The sequence below is a fragment of the Zootoca vivipara genome, chromosome 6 (genome assembly GCF_965207765.1).
Source record: "Zootoca vivipara chromosome 6, rZooViv2.hap1.1, whole genome shotgun sequence".
Classification (NCBI taxonomy): Eukaryota; Metazoa; Chordata; class Lepidosauria; order Squamata; family Lacertidae; genus Zootoca; species Zootoca vivipara.
The window spans coordinates 51,396,030-51,415,652 of record NC_142589.1 but is presented as its reverse complement, the minus strand read 5'-3'; the positions used below and the strand labels follow the sequence as shown (position 1 = coordinate 51,415,652).

The following is a 19,623-nucleotide window of genomic DNA, read 5'->3' as shown; positions in this document are numbered from 1 at the left end:
TGACTCAGCCTTATGCTGCACTTGCGTGCATTATCAGGGCTTGCCAATAGGCGGCCATGCATACCATATGGCTCTTGATGTCTTCCCTTGACATCCTCAACACCTCTGAGTCCCCGCAAACTCACGGCCTCGGTCCAGTATACCTGAAGGAGCGTCTCCACCCCCATTGTTCTGCCCAGACACTGAGGTCCAGTGCCGAGGGCCTTCTGGTGGTTTCCTCACTACGAGAAGCCAAGTTACAGGGAACCAGGCAGAGGGCCTTTTTGGTAGTGGCACCCACCCTGTGGAACACCCTCCCACCAGATGTCAAAGAGAAAAACAACTACCAGACTTTTAGAAGACATCTGAAGGCAGCTCTGTTTTGGGAAGCTTTTAATGCTTAATAGATTATTGCATTTTAATGTTCTGTTGGAAGCCGCCCAGAGTGGCTGGGGAAACTCAGCCAGATGGACGGGGTATAAATAATATATTATTATTATTAGTAGTAGTATTATTATTATTACCCCGAGTCATGAGGTGCCTGAGAATGGCTACCCCTTTCTCCCCTGAGAAGTGCAAAGATACTGAAGGAGCAACTTGGAAGACTGACTCTCTTTCCCACTTCCCCTTTCAGCTCTATCTGCTTTTCAAGAAACAGATTAATTATTCTGGTTCCAACTTTTAGCCAGATCCACTGGATCCAGATCCACTGGAAAAGTAAAGAGTCTGTCTCTCAGAGGTGGTGGTGGGCTGATCTGGGATTTATTTATTTATTTGGGCGCGACAGGGAGGGAGAGACGTGATCAGAGGGTGGTAGCCACAGAACCTGCAACAAAATCCAAATTTATATTACTATATATTATCCAACTCCTGGTGTACATGCATATTTTGCTAACTGTGTACTAATTGTACCCTCAAGCCCTCAGCACCCTCAAACGCAGTCTCCAGCCCCTTTTTGTTGCTGGACTGCTTGCAGAAGTGAAACAGTCATTGCCAACAAGGTCTGTGAGTTTCAGTTCCCACAGGATAACCAAGTGCAGCCGGAGCATCGGACCTGTGAGAGTGATGGTGGGGTAAGCATGCAGAGTGCATGGCTAACTACCCACCACCATTTACCTATGCATTTTATTTCGGGAGAAGCTACCTCGACATGGAACACACGAAGAGGTGTGAGCAGTCCAAGAGCAGAAAATAAGATTCTCCTCAAAATGGGTGGGAAAGAGCATTCAAGAGGGGAAAGCTCAGCGCTGCTTTTGCCTGAAGTGCAAGTTCAAACAAAGGCTGCTCATTCTGCCACAAACTGGGATCGGGACACAGGATAAAAATAAGGATGCACATGGGGAATATAGCCCATGTCAACAGCATGCTACATTCCCCAAAGGGCAGGGCTAGGATGCTGCTTTGACTGACACCCCCAGGTGATGAGCACAGGCTGGAATGCTGGCCAGTAGCCCAGGGACAAGCTCTTGGCATGCCCAGGCAGTTTATTTAGGTTTTACACGGTGGTGCCATCACAGCTGCCACCACGTGCATACAGCCCGCAGCAATGCTGACCTTTCCTTGGCCTCCGAGCAGGAAAAAGCCATGGTGCCGTGACATGATGCTAAAGGAGTCATCTGGAGATCTCCACGATGGTCTGCACACCATACATTTCTTAAGGGAGAATTTAACCTCCCCCCCATCAGACCAATGGCTTGGAGAGTCCAGCATCTGGTTTCCTACAACGGCCGACCAGATGCCTATGGGAAACCCACAAGCAGGATTCAACCTGCTTGTTGACAACCAGATGCACAACACTGGGTGGCAGACTTACATCCCTTTGGCAGTACGTCCCTAGTCATGCTTAGGGACACTTCTGATCATCCTATGACACTTCTGATCATCCTATCTATTGTCAGCCCTTTACAGCAGAAATACACACACAGCCCAGTAGGTACAATGTGTCACAGCTCATTGTCAAAAGCATACTGTTCTGTCGCAGGAGTGGGCAGAAGATAGATTTGGCTCTGCTATATATTTAATAGATTTATTTCCTGCTTCTCAGCTACAGCCCTCAAAGCAGCTACCAGTATTTGCAATTGGCCTACTCCCTGTTGAACTTTCGGTGTCTTACTGAATTTTTTTTTATTCCAGCAGGCATTTCAACTGAAGTCTGATTTTAAAGTTTTAACTGATTTTACCTTTTCCATGTTGTATTCGTTGTACGCTGCTTTGAGGCAATTGCTGTTAAGCAAGATAAAAATTGCTTAAATAAATTAAGAAAAACTCCTTATCCAATATACCAAGAACCACATGTTCATCACTGAAGCAGAAGCCGGCCTTTTTCCCACAAAGCTCACAGGGAAGTCGCTCTTTCTCAGCCTAACCTAATTCATAGGGTTGTTGTGAGGCTAAAACAGAGAGAGAACTATGCATGCCACTCTGAGTGCCTTGGAAGAAACATGGGTTACAATAATAATCGTAAATAATTGTGATGATCTGCCCTCTCCTGCTCTCTAGCAGACACAACAAATGGATGCAAATGTCAGTGAATGTTGCTGTATTTTTTTTTGTTTTTATGTAAATGGCTTAGTTTTATCATGTATAAAATACTCATTTTAAAGTTATAATTGTATAAAGTAGCCTCAAACTAAATAATGATAATGATAATTATATGTACTGTATGAATCTTCCTATATACATAAAAATGTAAGGTGCTGTCATGCTCCATCAATAGGTGGCCATTTTAACTGCATGAAGATTGTTGTTGTTATTTAAATTTGTACACTGCCCTGCACCTGCAGTCTCAGGGCGGTTCACAAGTTAAAACCAGAATATAAAAACACAAAAGTCATAATCAAAATAAAAACAAAAACAACCCAGTAACGCACACCCCATATGCTGAATGTGGACAGCTACAGCAACATTACAGCATCACCCATAAAAATTGCTGGGTAAGGCTAACCAGATGCCTGTGGGAAACCCGCAAGCACACCTGCTCGCCACATACCCCCAACCTCCTCAGTGCAGTGGAAAGTATGACAAGAGGCTGTGCGCAGATAGGTGATCTGTCATGCAATAAGTGATCAGCTTGTTGGGAAAGAGCAGGCAAAAGATGTGCAGGCACATTCCAAAGATGTGATGGTAATTAAAGCAGGCCATTTTCTCCACCAACGGGATCTGGTTTATGAGCAGAGATCTGAGGGAGCTTGCGAAGCCCACGTTTGTTTTGAGGCTCTGGGACTCCCTGCCTGGGCAGGAGATCTGTGTTGATATTGCAGTGGAAAGCCAGCAAGATCTGTGTGTTCTAAAAGGCTTTTGACCTTTTAAAAGCTTGACTGTACTACATAGGCCTTTTTACATCAGTATCACTCCCACAGATCAAATTTACATTTTTGATGCCGGTATTTAGTCATTTTTAACCTGCTGGCTCCTTATTCCTATTAGTTTTCTTGCATTCTATGCTTCTCACGTTAGCTACCTTGGATTGTAAAAGGAAAAGAAGAACAAACAGGATTGTTGCAACAAGGCCCTGAATCTCACCCCATGCTGCTTGCAGTAACTTAAGTCTCCTGCCCTTTATGCCCCAGCCCTTCGCCAACACCTTTCTCTCATTCAATACTAAATCTGGCTGCAAGTCCTTCCGGGACAGAGATTCATATTGCCTAGTAGTCCTTGTTTAACCCAGATCTTGTTACAGGCCATTGTCAGCCCATTAGGGAGGAAGGTAATTCAGGAAATTATGGACCTGTCCATCTTCTGTAACAAGGAAAATACTAAGCACACAGCAGAGAACAAGTAATTTGTAAACAATGTGGTTGGGGATATACTGAGCAATCGGTTTCATTAAAAAATAAATAAAATTATGATTATTTTTTAAGAGGTAACTTGCTCGACTAAGAAGGGACAAAATATACACAATAATTAACATATTAAAAGAAAGAGGATCTAAGAGGATTGGTTTGGATTTTTTTTTATGCATAATATTCTGAGCAAACAATGGGGAGAGGGAGGACAGAGAAAAGAAGCACCAGCACCCTGTAAAAATAGAATTTATTGATATGCCAGAGAGCTCAAGTTCAATTTCAAAGCAAATTGGTTTCCTAGAAGCCTCCATTTCCTGGATTCCCAATTCAAGGCTATAGTAACTTTGTCATCAACTTATAGATGTCCCGACACCACCCATCCATCACAATCTTGCCTCCAGATGTTTTGGACTACAACTCCCACTTGCCCCATATGAAGCTTGATCCATACACAGGAAACCTAACCCGATTTCCTGCCGGGGCCTGGCTTTCCTCACCTTCTGCAAGCTCTGTGTAATCCTAGCAAGCTGCTTTTAAAAAGCTGCCAGACTAGGACTTGGGAGACCAGGGTTCAGATCCCCATGTGGCCATAAAGTTTTCACTGGGTTACCTTGGGGCAACTCATGGCCTCTCAGCCTAACCTACCTCACAGGATTGCAGTGGGGATTAAATGAGGAAGGGGAGAACTATGTATGCCACCTTGAGACCCTTGGAGGAAAAGGTGGAATATCAGTGCAGTAAATAAATAAACAGTATGTTGGGATACTTTGCACTCTAAGCAAGGTGGGTCCCCTTGACTCAGGAACACAGAACCTCTCCCCTCCTCCCTATTTCCAAACCAAGCCAAACCTGCATGGACCCCTGCCTCTGTGTGGAGAGGATCACACCTCCAAAAATAGCCAGAACAGCAGGGATCAGCTGTGTTATGTGAGCAGGCATATAATTTGCTTCTCCATGGAAATCTTCAGTGCTAAACTGGAATCTTTAAGCATGGATTTTTTTTAAAAAAAAGGCATCCTTAGTGTGCAAAAGTGTCATCCAATCCAATGTCATCTGATACACACACATACTGGCCATAGCAGATCCATTCATGCACTTTGCATTACCTACAATTGCTCTCAAAACCGCAATGCAAGTTGTGACCACAGTTCAGTGTGGAATTAGAGTTGGCCAACCAGCACATGTGTTTACAACAGCACAGCAATGCAGACAGGAAGTGACCTGTATTTTGTAGGTCCCTAAGTGGCTGACTTCCCAGCCTCCACATGCCAAACCAAGCAGCCAACACAACCTGCTGTTCTAATCCACTCTAGCAGCACATAGAAACAAGTTAAACGTGAAATCGCTTTATCTATTATTTCAAACTGACAACTTACCCTTCCTCTATGAAGGAAGCAGCCAGGGAAACTCACAATAAAATTACATTAAAAGAATTTTAAAAGGGGTCTATGCTTTATTTATTATTACATTTTAATCCCACCTTTCCTCCAAGGACCTCAAGGTGGCATACATGATTCTCCCCCCCCCCCTTCCCTTTATCTTCACAACCTTGTGAGGAAAGTCAGGCTTAGGGGATAGGGACAGGCGCAAAGTCATGGCTGAATTTGAACTCTGGTCTCCCGGATCCTAGCTCAACACTCTAACTACTATGCCACACTGGTTCTGCCAGTATAATGTTTTTGCAGGAAGCAGTATCACACCAGGGAAGGGAGGGGAAAGAAAGGTGTCTGGCTGGTGCTCAATCACATTGAGAAATGCTGTTGGTATTTTGTGGTGGGGGAAGAATGGTTGGCTCAACCTTGTTAAAAGGTTCAAAGCAGTGGCTTGGTGGCCAAGGGAAAAGAAGACGCAGAATCTTCACCTCCAAAATAAATTGTGCTACTAGAGTGTCAGGGGATATTTCTCCCCTCATGGAGGGAATGTTCAGCCAGCAGTCATGTGGCAGAAAGGCCACCACTGCCACAATTGTACTCAGGAAGCTCTCTCATATATTTTGCTTCTCATTCCTTTCAAACACTCCCCAGAAATCCCTCTGTGCACCATTAAGGTTTCAAATTCGCCTGGTGGGGAGAATCTCCCAGCTGCTGCAAATGCATCAACTACTTACAGAACTCTCATTCTTGAGACAAGAATAAAATGGCATCTGCTCAGCTGCCACTTGCTGTGACAAGGTCCAAGGAGCTGCTCCACAAGAACTGAAAGACATCCAGGCCATATTCGCACCACATATTTACACGACTGCCTGCCATATCACTTTAAACTATTATGGCGTCCCTCAAAGAATTATGGGAGGTGTAGTTTGTTAAGGGCACTGATAATTGCTCAGTTCTCAGAATGGTTTAACAACCCATCCCTCTTCAAAGAGAACACAAACAAACAAACACACACACACACACACAGGGCAAACTAAGGAGGAAATTGCTGAGGTAAAATATAAAATACATCCAATACAACCAAAACTGTAGTAACACCAATTGGGGGGAGGGGGAAGAACAATAAAAATTGCCAACTCACAGAATGCACAATAGGAAAGGCACATGGCCAGGAAAAGACAAGGCCACACCCACACCTCTAAACCACTGAGCCTCTTGAGCTTGTCGATCAGGTCAGCAGTTCGAATCCCCGCGATGGGGTGAGCTCCCATTGCTCAGACCCAGGTCCTGCCAACCTAGCAGTTTGAAAGCACCCCAAAAAGTGCAAGTAGATAAATAGGTACCACTCATCATAGGAAGGTAAACGGCGTTTCCGTGCACTGGAAAAACTGCGGACAACCGTCGGCTCCCTTGGCCTGTAAAGCGAGATGAGCGCCGCAACCGCAGAGTCGTCAGCGACTGGACTTAACTGCCAGGGGTCCCTTACCTTCACCTTTAATACCACTTTAAACAGTCATGGCTTCCCCCCCCAAGAATTCTGGGAACTGTAGTTTGTTAAGGGCGCTGAGAGTTAGGAGACCCCATTTGCCACACAGAACTACAATTCCCAGAGTTCCCTGAAAGAGGGATTGATTGTTAAACTACTCTGTGAATTGTACCTCTGTGAGGGGTCTCCCAATGTGCTCATTTGATTGATGCTGTACTGTACTCAGCCCATGCAGGGTTCGGGCCTAAATGTTTTACAGCTGTAAAGTACATTCAAACCGAAAGCTGTACATTTGGATGGAACCAGGCAGCAGTCTTCAATCCTGGTTTAACATTATCTTAGAAAGACGCATCATTTGCAAAGCAGCGGTGCCTGTTTAGAGACACCCATGATTCTGCCCAAATGCAACTTGCTCTCTCCAGGGCAGAAGCTGAACAAACTTCCTGAAGGTTTGCAGCAAAGGTGAACTGCCGCAAAAACCACTTCAACAGCTACCACCCACCACCCATGATACCAAGGCCTCCCCATCTGCCAGATGCTTGTGTTTAAAAATGAATGCGTACTTCATAAAAGTGGGAAAATACAGCTTTTTGTATGAGCATGTTGCTTTCTGCAAGGCAAGCAGCCCACCTGAAGCTTGGGGATAAGTGTAGCAAGATTGCCATTAGGTGTGACAAAATGAATGTATTGTCCCACGGATAGCAAAGCTGGGCTTTCACTGCAGGAGTCATGTCCCCCTTCAATATTATGTCTGCCTTCAGCCTGAAGAGTCCTTGGCCAGAAATGATGTGAGTCGTAGAACCATCTGGAGGGCCAGAGGTTCCCCAGCCTTCTTTATAGGAAGAGCCCCGTCTTAAGATGAGGGTTGTGACTCTCTAAACGAGGCAATTTTCAGAAACGATGGTATCTGGCACACCAGGTGCAGCCAATGAGTTCACAACAAACAGGTAATGATCAGCTTGCAGCTTCTCTTGGCAGGCTGCTCACTTCCTTTCCCATAGGAAGTGTTAAGCCACACACACAAGCCGCTGCTTCCTGCAGAGCACAGATGCTGAAAACAGAAACCCCAGAAACGGCCTTGCTATGTGCAAGTAGATGACTCCTGTCTCCTTTCTTTTTCAGCCAAGGACACTCCTGCTGCCTCCTGCTCTACATACAGCCCCTTCTTCCAAGCAAGGAAATGCACAGCTATGCCAGTGGTACACCCATGTTTCACATCTAGTTCACAAAGCCTTCCAGGGATTTATTTATATTTATTTATCCATCTGATTTCTATCCCACCTTTCCTCCAAGGAGCTCAAACTGGCATGCATTTGTTCCCCCCTCCATCACCTCACAACAACCCTGTGAGGTAGGTTAGGCTAAAAGACAGTGACTGGTCCAAGGTCACCCAGTGAGCTTCATGGTTGAATAGGGATTTGAACCCAGGGCCTAGTCAAACACTCCAACACTATGCTACACCAGCTTAACACTCTTCAGCAAATGTGCTTTTGATGGCTGGCTGCGTGTGTGTAGCTGAGAGGTTGGACACTCCATATAAAGTTAGAATTCTGCACATTATCTTGATGAAATCTGTAACTTGATTATGCACCAGCAACCGAATCCATTCTCTAAATACCTATCAGGAAGGTATTTATCTCCTTCCTTTCCTCTATAGAACTCAAGGCAAACTATCCAGGGGTTTTCTAGCAGAGGCAATTATAGCGTAGAGCACGACGCTGCAGGGGGTGCCAAAACAATGCTGTAGAATGGACCACTAGACAGGGGGGATGCTGAATTTTAGCAGCACCCAGGGTGACACTGGAATTTGAGAGCCCAAAGTCCACCACTGTTTTCCAAGCACCCATCCCAGAAGCTGACCAGATCAGGCCTACAATTGCTGCATCATGGGTCTTTAGATCATGCCCTGAATCTATAAGAAAGTTGGCACACTGCACATAAACAGTGGTAACTATAAACAATAATAACAGTGCCCTTTTCACATCCAGACCCAAGGCCAACCCTCTCTCCTGAGACCCATATCCACTCATATCTCCAGTAACGACACCAGCAGTACATTTGGCTTGGTAGCTACACAAAAAGAATACATTCTTAAACAAAGATAACGGCTTGGATCCAAAGGTACCCTTCCATTAACCAAGAGAGCCTCTTCTACTTACAGAAGGGCTGTTTCCAACTTTGCAGAAGGCTGAGAAGAACGACTGCAAGTCCAGGGAAGTTCTTCTCTGCCTGTGCGCTCCAGCCTTTGCTGTGCTGACCAGGGATGGTGGGAGTTGTAGTGTAGAACAGGTGGATGGCGGCGGGTTGGCAAAGGCTGGTGGAAGGTCTTGCTCGAGAGAAGACTCCATGCAAGTTCTTTTTTGAAAGACCTATTTATGGCTCACTAGCGTGCATATGCGGTTTCTTGTACTGTAAAGCAATCCCCAGTACCACAGGGATACACTGCAGAAGGCTAGGTTGGCAAGTGTTGCTTCCACTTGTCCAACAACTCAGCATAAGGAACCACTAAACGGGACCACCTCAATGGTGATCACAAGGCACTTGCGGTCTACGACTGGTTTTGGACACTCAAACCTCCAATGCAAGGTAAGCAGAGCTTCCATCAGAGCAATGCTAGGATGTGGAGCAACACTGCTCTACGCCCACAAGCTTTCAGTTACAATGGAAGCTCAGGCCTTGCTATATCTCTGTGCAAGGAACCTACGTGGAAGCAAGGCATCTCTCTTGGAGGTGGTGCTAGCAGCTCCCCACTTCCACTCCTAGATGCATGAGATCAAGCTGTGGCTGCTTCATTCCTGCACTGCAGGGAATTGGACTAAATGACCCTTGGGGGGTCCCTTCCAAATCCACCATTTTATGGTACTTAGTTGTGAGGAAAACAAACTCTCCACATGGCTCAAAAGCACCACCACCTCTATCAATTGTGTGGCTGAGCTCACAGGATGAAGCCCTGAAGGCAAGGTTGACCCAACTTCCGTTGCATACCACGGTAAATGGTATGCCTTGAACACACTGGCTCAACAGGTCAGATAATTAGTGTTTGTGTGTGCAGACTGTTCTTTTTCTTAAAAAGAGAGAGAGACTTCCCTTGTCATACCACTCATTGGGAAGAAAGGGCCTTCAAACTCACCCATATGGATCTACTACAACGCCTACTGTGACTAATTAAAAAAACAGGAACACTGCATTTTTTGAGGTCTGCTGTCTTATTAGCTAGATGTTCACCTCTGCCCCATCTCTGCTGCCACAGAAATCCAAGGAAAAGCTTAGTTGGCTCTGAGAAAACATGTTGACACAGCTCTAACAGCTGCTCAAGGAAGCCCCACCTAGAGATGGTCAACAATTGTCAAGTGACTTTTCTAATTGTCAAGTGACTTTTCTCATAAGAAAAGTGCTAGATTGAGGACTTAGCCCCAAACACTGAGCTAAGCCCTTGCAAAAGGCAAACCAAAAGCTGAGATGGACTATGGCATGCTGCGTCTACCCAGCAGGAGGCAGCAATGCTTCTGAATACCAGATGCTGTAAACTAAAAGAGAGGGGCTCTTGTACTGGGGTCCTGGTTATGGGTTTCCTATAGGCGTCTTGCTGACCACCGCAATAACAGGATGCAAGACCACATGGGCTCTTCTTACCGGTATGTCTAAGGAGAGCAATTGAGTAAGAGAAACCACCCTTGAAAAGTTGCTTGAACCTCTCTGCAAGGTCCATTTTAGCAATGAAGCCTCCTTTTAGGGAGGGACAACCAGCTGTTTGGCTTATAGCCATTTGCCTGGAAACCTGTAGTAAGCAACACACTCCCCCATCTTTTAGGTCACAAGTGACTAAACGTGGGCGTGTACAGGCAGGTGAACTACTGGTTTGCAGGCTGTTCACCTTTGTCAATTTATTGGCAAGGCTGAGTTTGGGGAATCCACCAAAGTGACTGATAAAGATGCTTGAAATGGGGGACTGGGACTTAGTCTCCCAGGCAAAGAATCAGGGACTAGTAACTAACTCAGGATCTCAGGAGCTTGATGCAGCAGCCTTGCTGTAGCCATGCTGAAGCATGCCATTTTCAGTAAATGGAGAAGAGCTGTAGCTCAGAAGTAGACCATCCGCTTTGCACATGAAAGGTCCCAGGTTCAATGTGTAGCATCAGCAGGTAGGATTGGGAATGCATGTTCCCCATCTGAAACCCTGGAGATCTGCTGCCAGTCAGTGTCGCCAATACTGATGGATCAACAGTCTGTCCGTCTGAGCGGATGTTCATGAGTTTTCCAGAGTAAATTAATAAAATAAATACCCAGGGAGGTTATAAGTGAATTCAGGAGCTACACAAGGCTATTAACAGCTGGCTATTAACAGCTGGCAGTGCTGCAATTACACCGCAAAGGAACTAAGGTTTTGTGGGAGCTGGCCGCTTCTCTTTATCCAAGAACTTACAGCCATGAACACAGATATCCTCTGTCAGAGATGTAAAGGCAGCCAGTGAAGTGGAGATGAGTCCTGTGCGTTGTGACCTTCACAGTGCTCCCGCTCCCCCTCCCCGCTTGAAAGCAAAGCTTCCCCCTCCAGCAATAGGGTATCAAGAATATTGCAACACAGATACAGCCAAGCAGAAAAGCCTCCTGCTGTTCAGGGAAATATCAAGGTGATGGAAAGCATTAATTGGAAGATTAACCTAATTATCTGGACACAGAATACATGGATTTTAAATAATTTCTCTCTGAGCCGCACTCTGTGAAGAAGACATCGTGGCTGTAAACAATCTATGCACTCCACTTGGTCCAGGCAATTATTTCTCAAACAATACATGATTTGTCTGTGCCAGCTGGTCCACAGAAAATTAGCATCAACTAACCACAAATCTGTACTGGCAGTATAATATTTTGGTTCTGTGCATGTCTTGGTAGCCATACTGCTCTTGCAGAGGTGCAAAGCACACAGACCAAGTGAGACAACACTAATGGAGCAATATTAGAAATGGTAAAAGCTTCTCAGTTACATGGAGCTCTTCTGTAAAAACAGAAATATAGCATTGCTGCGGTTAAACAAGACAGGTCATAAGGTTTGGAGAGGAACTACATTAACTATGAAAGAATTTGATTGGCAAGGGTGACAAAGCAAAGCAAAGTAGCAAATATATTTAACAGGGAAGAAGATGAGCTTGGAAAGCACCAGGACTCATCAGATTTGCTTATATCATTGAGCCTAATTTATATTTTAATCAATTAAGCAAGCGGAAGATAGAGGACTAAAATACAATCACCTCGCAAGATGAAAGGGACTTCCTCCACCCCCTGGCAGAACCTGGTTGCAAATTGCCATGCTAGGAGACACTGCTTAATCTTTACATCACTTGTTCCCTGCAGCACAGTAGAAGGGAAACTATGAACACACACATCAGAGTTTACCCCATGGAACCTACCAGGACTTGCCTCCAAGTTCACATGTAGAAGACAGGGCTGTAAATCTCTGTACTCTCCATCCCAGATAATTTCTTTTTTCAGCTTCCCCTTAAAATAGCCTTCACTAACCTGGTGCCTCCCCAGTTGTTTGGGGTGCTCACCTATCTAGAATTCTACCAGATGAGTTATCAAATATGTGTTCTACACACTTCTGAAGGCAGTAGGCCCAAATACCACTTTCCAAGGCCCCACAGATCTTATCTTAATTCCCTATGTTTTGCAATACTAACAACAGTTGTCCAGACTCAGGTAATCTGGTAAGGAACAAAGAGTGAGATTTGAAAACTAAAATGACCCTCAATTACCTACCATAACTCCTCAACAGACTACAGAGGCCACACATTCCTGCAACTCTAAAATCTGTTCTAATTAAACACAGCCCTAAGTTAACATGCTCCACAAAAATTCTGCTGGATCAGACCAAAGGCCCATTTAAATCCAGTATCCTGCATGTAATGGGTCATCAAGATGCCTGAAGGGAGCCCACAAGCTACAAATCATTTCTTATATTGGTGAGAAAGCAAGTTACTAGCTTTAATCCAAGATAGAGGGAGAGGTGGAGTGGGGGAGAATACAATGAAAGCCTGCTCTTTTCCCAAGAGCAAAAGAAAAATACTGTCCATTAATCAAAGAGAACCACAATTTTTATCTTGTGAACCGCCCTGAGATCTTTGGGTGAAGGGCAGTATATAAATTTAATAAATAATAATAATAATAACACGGCCTGTTGGGCAGCTTCCTTTTTCATTGATAGGTGATGTGCCAAAGCCTCAGACCATACCGGTACTTGCAAAACTGCCACAGGCAGCGATCTGTAATAAAGGACAGGTTGTTACCTTAGTCTCTCCACACCCCAGTAATCACTTCCTCAGCTGCCGCACCAGACAAGTCACAATGTCAATTCAGCAGTAGCTGGAGTGGAGTTCAACAGTTGAAGCGCTACAGTACTGTTATTCTATAGTTGGGGTTAAATTATTGTTTGACAACTCTATTTGTACAGTTTTTATTAGCTTCCCTGGGCTCGTATGGGAGGAAAGAAAAGAAACACCACTTAAATCAGGGGTCCCAAACTAAGGCCTGGGGGCCGGATGCGGCCCAATTGCCTTCTCAATCCGGCCCGCGGACGGTCCGGGAATCAGCATGTTTTTACATGAGTAGAATGTGTCCTTTTATTTAAAATGCATCTCTGGGTTATTTGTGGGGCATAGGAATTCGTTCATATTTTTTAAAAAAATATAGTCCAGCCCCCCACAAGGTCTGAGGGACAGTGGACCGGCCCCCTGCTGAAAAGGTTTGCTGACCCCTGACTTAAATAGTGGTGCATCTCCTTGTGTGTCTAGGCAGGCCCCACCCTAAACAGAAACAAACAAACAAGCAAACAAACAAATGGGTGGGGATTCCACACAGTGCTGCCAGGGCACAAACGGACCCCAAATCACTGCTGCTCCTATCAAAAGGCTTATTTGCTGATATAAACTTTTCAAAGATGAGCCAGTCATTTTATGAACCTATAGTGTCAAGGGAAGTAACAGTACTGCTCTATTCTGCGTTGGTTAGACCTCACCTGGAGTTCTGTTTAAGAAGAATATTGACAAGCTAGAACATTTACAAAGTAGGGTGACCACGATTTTTAATGGCCTGGAAACCGAGCCTTATGAGTAGTTGTGAAGGAGATGGGCAGGTTTAGCCTGGAGAAGAGAAGATGGAGAGGTGATTTGAAAGCAGTCTTCAAATATCTGAAGAGCTGTAACGTGGAAGACAAAGCAAACTTGTTTTTTGCTGCTCCAGAGAGCAGGGACCCAAACCAACAGATTCAAATAACCAGGAAGGAGATTCTTCATCAGCTTGGAAGCTGATGGGAGTCTCCTTCATTGGAGGTTTTTAAAGAGAGGTTGAATGGCTATCTGTCAGAGATTCTTGAGCTGTGATTCCTGCATTGCAGGAGATTGGACTAGATGACCCTTTGGATCCCCTACCATTCTATGATTGTATATTGTTTTATGGTATTTAATGCTTTTGGGACTTGTAAATGTGGTTGTATGCTGCATTGATATTTTACATACCATTTATATAAACAAATGAAACCTACTTGCCAGGCCTTGAGCACAGGCATGCTTCTAAACATGCTCACAGCAAACCTTTCCCTCACCACCACCAAGCAAGGACAACAGCCACCCTCACCTTCTTTAAAACAAAAGACTCTGAATCTCCAGTCAAGGGCTTCAAGTGTCAGCAAACTTGACCCCCAGAACCTCCAAGCGCAAGACAAGTTCACCACAGATACGGTAAGCCTCCACGTTGCTGCCTACCTATGGGACCCTGGCCTTGGGTTTGGGGCAAGAGGGAAGAAGGATGCATTTGGGTCCCCCTCAAAAAAAATGATGCTATGGATATGTTGCAGGATGGTATTTCTTGCAGTTTTCCCTTCTCCTTTTATGAAGAGCCTTGGGGTTCCCCATGACTGTCTGAAAGGAGGCCCGGAAATAAGGCCGCGGGGACGAGCACACTCACCGCTGTGCGAGCTGAACCACCGGGGTCCGATGTGCAGAGGCAACGCATCAGCCAGCGAGGCCCTGGACCCCAGGTAGAGCATCCCGTCTCTGTGGTGACCGCCTCCCGTCTCCTGGAAACCGTTGCCATGGGCGTAAGGGGTAGAGTCCGCGCCCGACCCGCCACCGGGACCCCGCTCCGAGTCTGCTCCCGCCGCGGCTGTCGTCGTCGTCGTGGCCCCAGCTGCAGCCGCCGCCGTGTAGAGGCCGAAGGGGACGCTGCCGGCCGCGGCGGGCTCCATGCCCAGCCCTACGCCCACGCCGGCCACGGAGCTGACGGAGCGGCTGCGCAAGCCCATGGCGGGCCCTCCGCCGCCGCCGCCGCCCGCGCCCCGGTAGTGCCCGAAGTGGGAGGCTCCCCCGGGCGGCGGCACCGCGCTGTCGTCGCTCGACACGCCGGCCAAGGGCCCGCCCCGGGAGCGCCCCGTGGCCGTTGCGCCCGCCGTGCTCTGCTTGCCGCCCATGCCGCTGGCGGCGGCAGCAGCGCTGTGGACGGGGAGGTCGAGCAGGGGCACCCGCGCCGGGGACTAGGAGCTAAAGCGGCCCCCGGAGCCGGGCATCCTCTCCCGGCCGTCGTCGCCGCCGCTCCTCCTTTGCTCCGAGCACAAGCAGCAACAGCCCCAGCCGCCGTCCGACGCCGCGCCCCACCGGGCGGCCCGCCGCTCCTCCCGGGCTCATCCACGGCGACAAGGCAGCAGGGGCAGCGCTGCCCCGCCTCCGGGGCCCGCCCTACGGAAGAAAGACGCCGCCGCCGCTGGGGCCCCGGCCTCTGTGCGCGGGTCCTCTGGTGCTGCCGCTCCGCATCCAGGCGAAGCGCGGGGAAGGCGAGGCCGGCCTCTCGCAGGAGGAACAGCAGCCCCGGCTGCTGCGGGCTCCGTCAAGGCGCGCCCCGGCCGGCCATGGAGCGAGCGCAGGCCCTCCTTGGCTCTCCTCGGAGCCCTTTCCCGCCTGAGGGCTGCCTCGGCGCGGCCTTGCCGGCGTCCCCGTCGTTCCTCGGCCAGGCGCCGCTTCCCGTCGGGGGCGGGGGTGTCCTCGCTGGCGGGCTCCCTCCCGCCTGTTCCTCCGTCCGTCCGGCTAGCCAGCCCTCCTGACGGCTGCCGGAGGAGAGACAATAGAGGCGCGCAGGACGCCTGCGCCGGAGCTTCTCTCCGCCCCCGCCACGGGGTTGCGTCAAGGGCTGGGCGGGCGAGCGGTGGGCGCGTGGACGGGGCGGGCCGCCAGGATTCCCTCCCCACCTCGCGTGAAACTGAAACTGTCGGGGGAATCGGGCCCCATGAAAAGCAGCGGGGCGGGATCTCCCGGTAAACGCGCGCGGCGTTGCGCTGCACGGCTGCCGTCGTCCTAGTACGGTAGGCGCACTTACGGTACTTTCCCGGGGCTTGTGGCTGAGAAAACTGTGCGCAAGGTCGGACTGCAGCCAACCGCCCCCCCCCCGCCCCGCACGTTTACTCGGGAGTAAGTAGCACAAAGGCCACTGGGATTGGCTCCTAGGTACCGGTAAGTGGGGTTTCTGGGAACCATAGGAGCTAGAAGGAGAGAGTGCTCTTGTGCTCCATTCCTGCTTACTGGTTTTCCCCAAGCATCTGTTTGGCCAGTGTGATAATAGGATGCTGGTCTAGATGCTGCCCCGATTCCAGTGGTGGTGGGTATGGGGAGCCACTGTTTGGGTGCGGTGCAGGGTGCTGACCACTATGCAGGGTGGTCTAGGTGTTTGGTCTCTGTTCCTTGTTCCGGACTCTCTCTCCTGCATTACAGAGACGAGTGAGTGAGCTGGATGGACCTGACCTCACCTACGAATACCCACCTGGATTTTTGGTGCTGCACCAGGTTAGACTAAGGGGTCAAGGCGAGGATGTTGCTATTGTCAATAGGAGCACCATCTCCTTCACCAGGAAGCCTCTTGACCTTGGGATGCGCTTACACTGTCTGCACCTGGTGTTTGGCCAGAAAGACAGACTGTCCTGTTACCCAGCAGCATCCCTGATCTAGCTGGCTGAGGTAGTCTCTGGGGTGTTGCTGGAGGATGCTACAACTTCAGACAAGCTTGAGACCCATGACAACTGCGGGTCTCTCTCAAAGGGTTAGCAGTCTTAACACATTAGGCAGGGCACACCCTTGATGTGATCTTTGCCCTGTGGGATGGACTGAAGATAGGAGAAATGCAATGTACACCTTTGTCATGGTCAGCCTATTATCTAGTTATGCTTGGACTGACAACAGCAATTCCCCCCTGTAAGTGTGGTGGGCCCATTAGGATGGCCCACCCTCAGAGACTGGTGGAACTTGATGTGTTCCTGAATGCTCTGGGGGATTTTCCAGTGGAGAAAGCTGGTGGTCCTTGTGAAACCCTGGTCTTGCAATGGAATAGCGAGCTGAAATGGGTGGCTGACACAAACGTTCTTGAGCGTCCTCTCTGGCATTTTGGAGTCTGAGCAGCTAGCTCCTTTGAAACAGGCCAGATGAAGACTGGAACACAAGTGGCGCAAGTCTCGCTTGTGCCTAACCATGTGCCTACACTTGTGCCTACCATGTGGTAGTGCGGGCTGCAACGAAGCCTCATTTTGCAGCTTGCATTGCGTCTTCTAGTAGCTGTCCAACGGAGTTATTTAGGATGTTCCAGAGGTTACTGACTCCTTTTGTGGGGGAGAGACATTTTTCCTGACTTGATTATTTTATCTTTTTGTTAACTACTTTGAAGTTTTTTTACTATCAAGCGATGTAAATTTTTTATGAAATAAATAAATAAAATAAATGATTGAAGTCATAAGGAACAAGAGAAGCAGGTTCTCAGGTGTTAAGCGATGTTGTTTGATTTGAAGCTATATTGCATTCCACCATACAGCTCCAGTTACACTCTTCTGTGTCCCTAATAGGCTTTTGATTTTATGATACTTTCTACACTTATATTCCACCTTTCTTTCATCAAGGAGCCCAAAGAAGCATACCTGTTATCACCCATCCAGGTACCAAACAGGCCCAAACCAGCTTAGCTTCAAGAACTATGGTGGCTTTCTGTGCCATCTGACCACATCCTAGGACCTAGGTCCTGCTATGGGGAGGTGGGGTGATTCACACCAAGGGTCCCAGGACTGCTTTGGGTTTCTTTTTTAAAGATGGTTACAAAATAATTTGGTACTGTATTTGAAACTGCAGTGAGACATACGTTCAAGCAAATGTGTGCTTCACTGTGTTACACAAACATTTGTTGTAGAGACTTTTAAAGAAATCACATAATAAATAAATAAGAATTTTATAAGCACAAATATAAAACAGTCAGGGTTTTGGAAATGCATATTTAGTGCAGATGGGCATTTGATATTTAATAAGAATAGCGAAAAATAGCAGAGCTAAGTAGTTGACCAACTACCGTATATAGGTGCTTCTGAGTTTTAGGCTGCAATTCTATACCCTCTTACTAGGAAGTCAATCCCATTGTTCTTAATGGGAGTTTTTGTGTAGACTTGCATAGGATTGCACTATTGATCAATGGAGGTGTGAAACACTGGGTGGGAACTAGGACAGAAGAAGGCCCTCTTGACCTTTGAAAATGGAGTTCGTACATATCCCCCACATCTCTTGAACACTTTCTTCCTTTCTAGTACTAACGTACACACACAAGTACACAGAATCAATTATTATTTATATAACACCACCATCATCTCCCCCCCCCCCCGGAAGATTACATTCTTAAGATGAAGCCACAGGTGCATAACCTATCCTGTTCTACCCCCATATTTTTTGCACTTCATTTTGTATTGTGTTCCTTGTATATATTCTCAAGTTTCATCTAGCATTGCTCTGCAGTCCTGTAGCAAGGACACAGCCATTCTGTCCAGTGCTTTTAGGGGAGTCTCATAAAAGTGCAAGGTAAGTGCACTCTTCACACTGGCAATTATGCTAAAACAGGTGGGCAGACTTCCAGCTTGCAAATTCTACATCATTTTTCACTATAACCTCAAGTGGCCTTCAGATGTTGCTGGACTACAACTCCCATCATCCGTGACCATTGACTATGCTGGCTGGAGCTAATGAGAGAAATCCAACAAGATGTAGGGACCATGTTCACTTCCCCGACGTACAATTTTGTGCCCAGGAACTAGGGCAGGGGTCTGCAACCTGCGGCTCCGGAGCCGCATGTGGCTCTTTTACACCTTTGCTGCGGCTCCGGAGCAGATACGAGGGGAGGAGGCGTCCGAGCCATGCGTCGCCTGAGCCATGCAGCGGCGCCCGCCACACCCGCCAGACACTCGCGCGGTGCCCACCGCCGCCGGAGCACACAGCTGTGGCGGCACGCTGTGCGCCTGCGCCCCGCACGGCGCCCGCCGGAGTCCACAACTCCGCTGTGCGCGTGCGCTGTGCAAAAAGGACGCAAGGTGACGTTAGCAGCCCGGGGAGCATGGTCGGCCCCCTCCCTGCATCAGCCCCTCCCCGCTGCATTTCTGCAGCCAATAGGCTCACGGGGGGGGGAGTTATTTTTTTTTTTAAACGGGCGCACTTCTTCCCGCCCAGCAGCAGAAAAGGCTTGCGGGCTCGGAGCGCGTGCTTGCTGCTGCTGCTCCTGCCTGCGGCCTTCCTGTGGCCTCCTGCCGGCCTGGTCAGGAGATTGAGGTAGATGTATTAATCAATGGGTTGATTCAATATGAGGAAATTTTATAAGTTCACTTGATGGGAGAGCAACACACATGAAACCATACAGGTGTCCTAATAAGGGAGTCAGAGTTTTGCCCATTCCCAGTAATCAAGGCAGCCCAAACTCATAAGGCAGTGGTTGCTGGTGCCCATTCCCAGTAATCAAGGCAGCCCAAACTCAAAGTTATTTTTATAATGACGAGGATGACATTGGGCCCTCATTATTAATTATTATTTACATCAGGCACTGATTATGATTTATGGTACACTGGGGCCCTGATTAATTTTCTATGGCATTTTGGGGCATTGATTATTGGGCATAGCAAATTTTGCTATGGGGCCCTCTGATTTCTAATTACGTCCCTGTTTTGCGG

The 19,623-nt window shown here is 47.8% G+C and overlaps 1 protein-coding gene across 2 annotated transcripts in view; it reads right to left on the bottom strand.

The window, feature by feature from the left end:
- Nucleotides 1-17,395, bottom strand: part of ZNRF1 (zinc and ring finger 1) — a 29,045-nt gene extending 11,650 nt beyond the window's left edge. For both annotated transcript variants that reach the window (XR_015950560.1, XM_035118164.3), the window contains exon 1: nt 14,583-17,395. Coding sequence is in view for 1 of the 2 variants with exons in the window: in XM_035118164.3 (XP_034974055.1) it covers nt 14,583-15,084 (502 nt within the window). In the remaining variant the exon portion in view is untranslated. The remainder of the gene's footprint in view (nt 1-14,582) is intronic.
- Nucleotides 17,396-19,623: the final 2,228 nt, after the last annotated feature.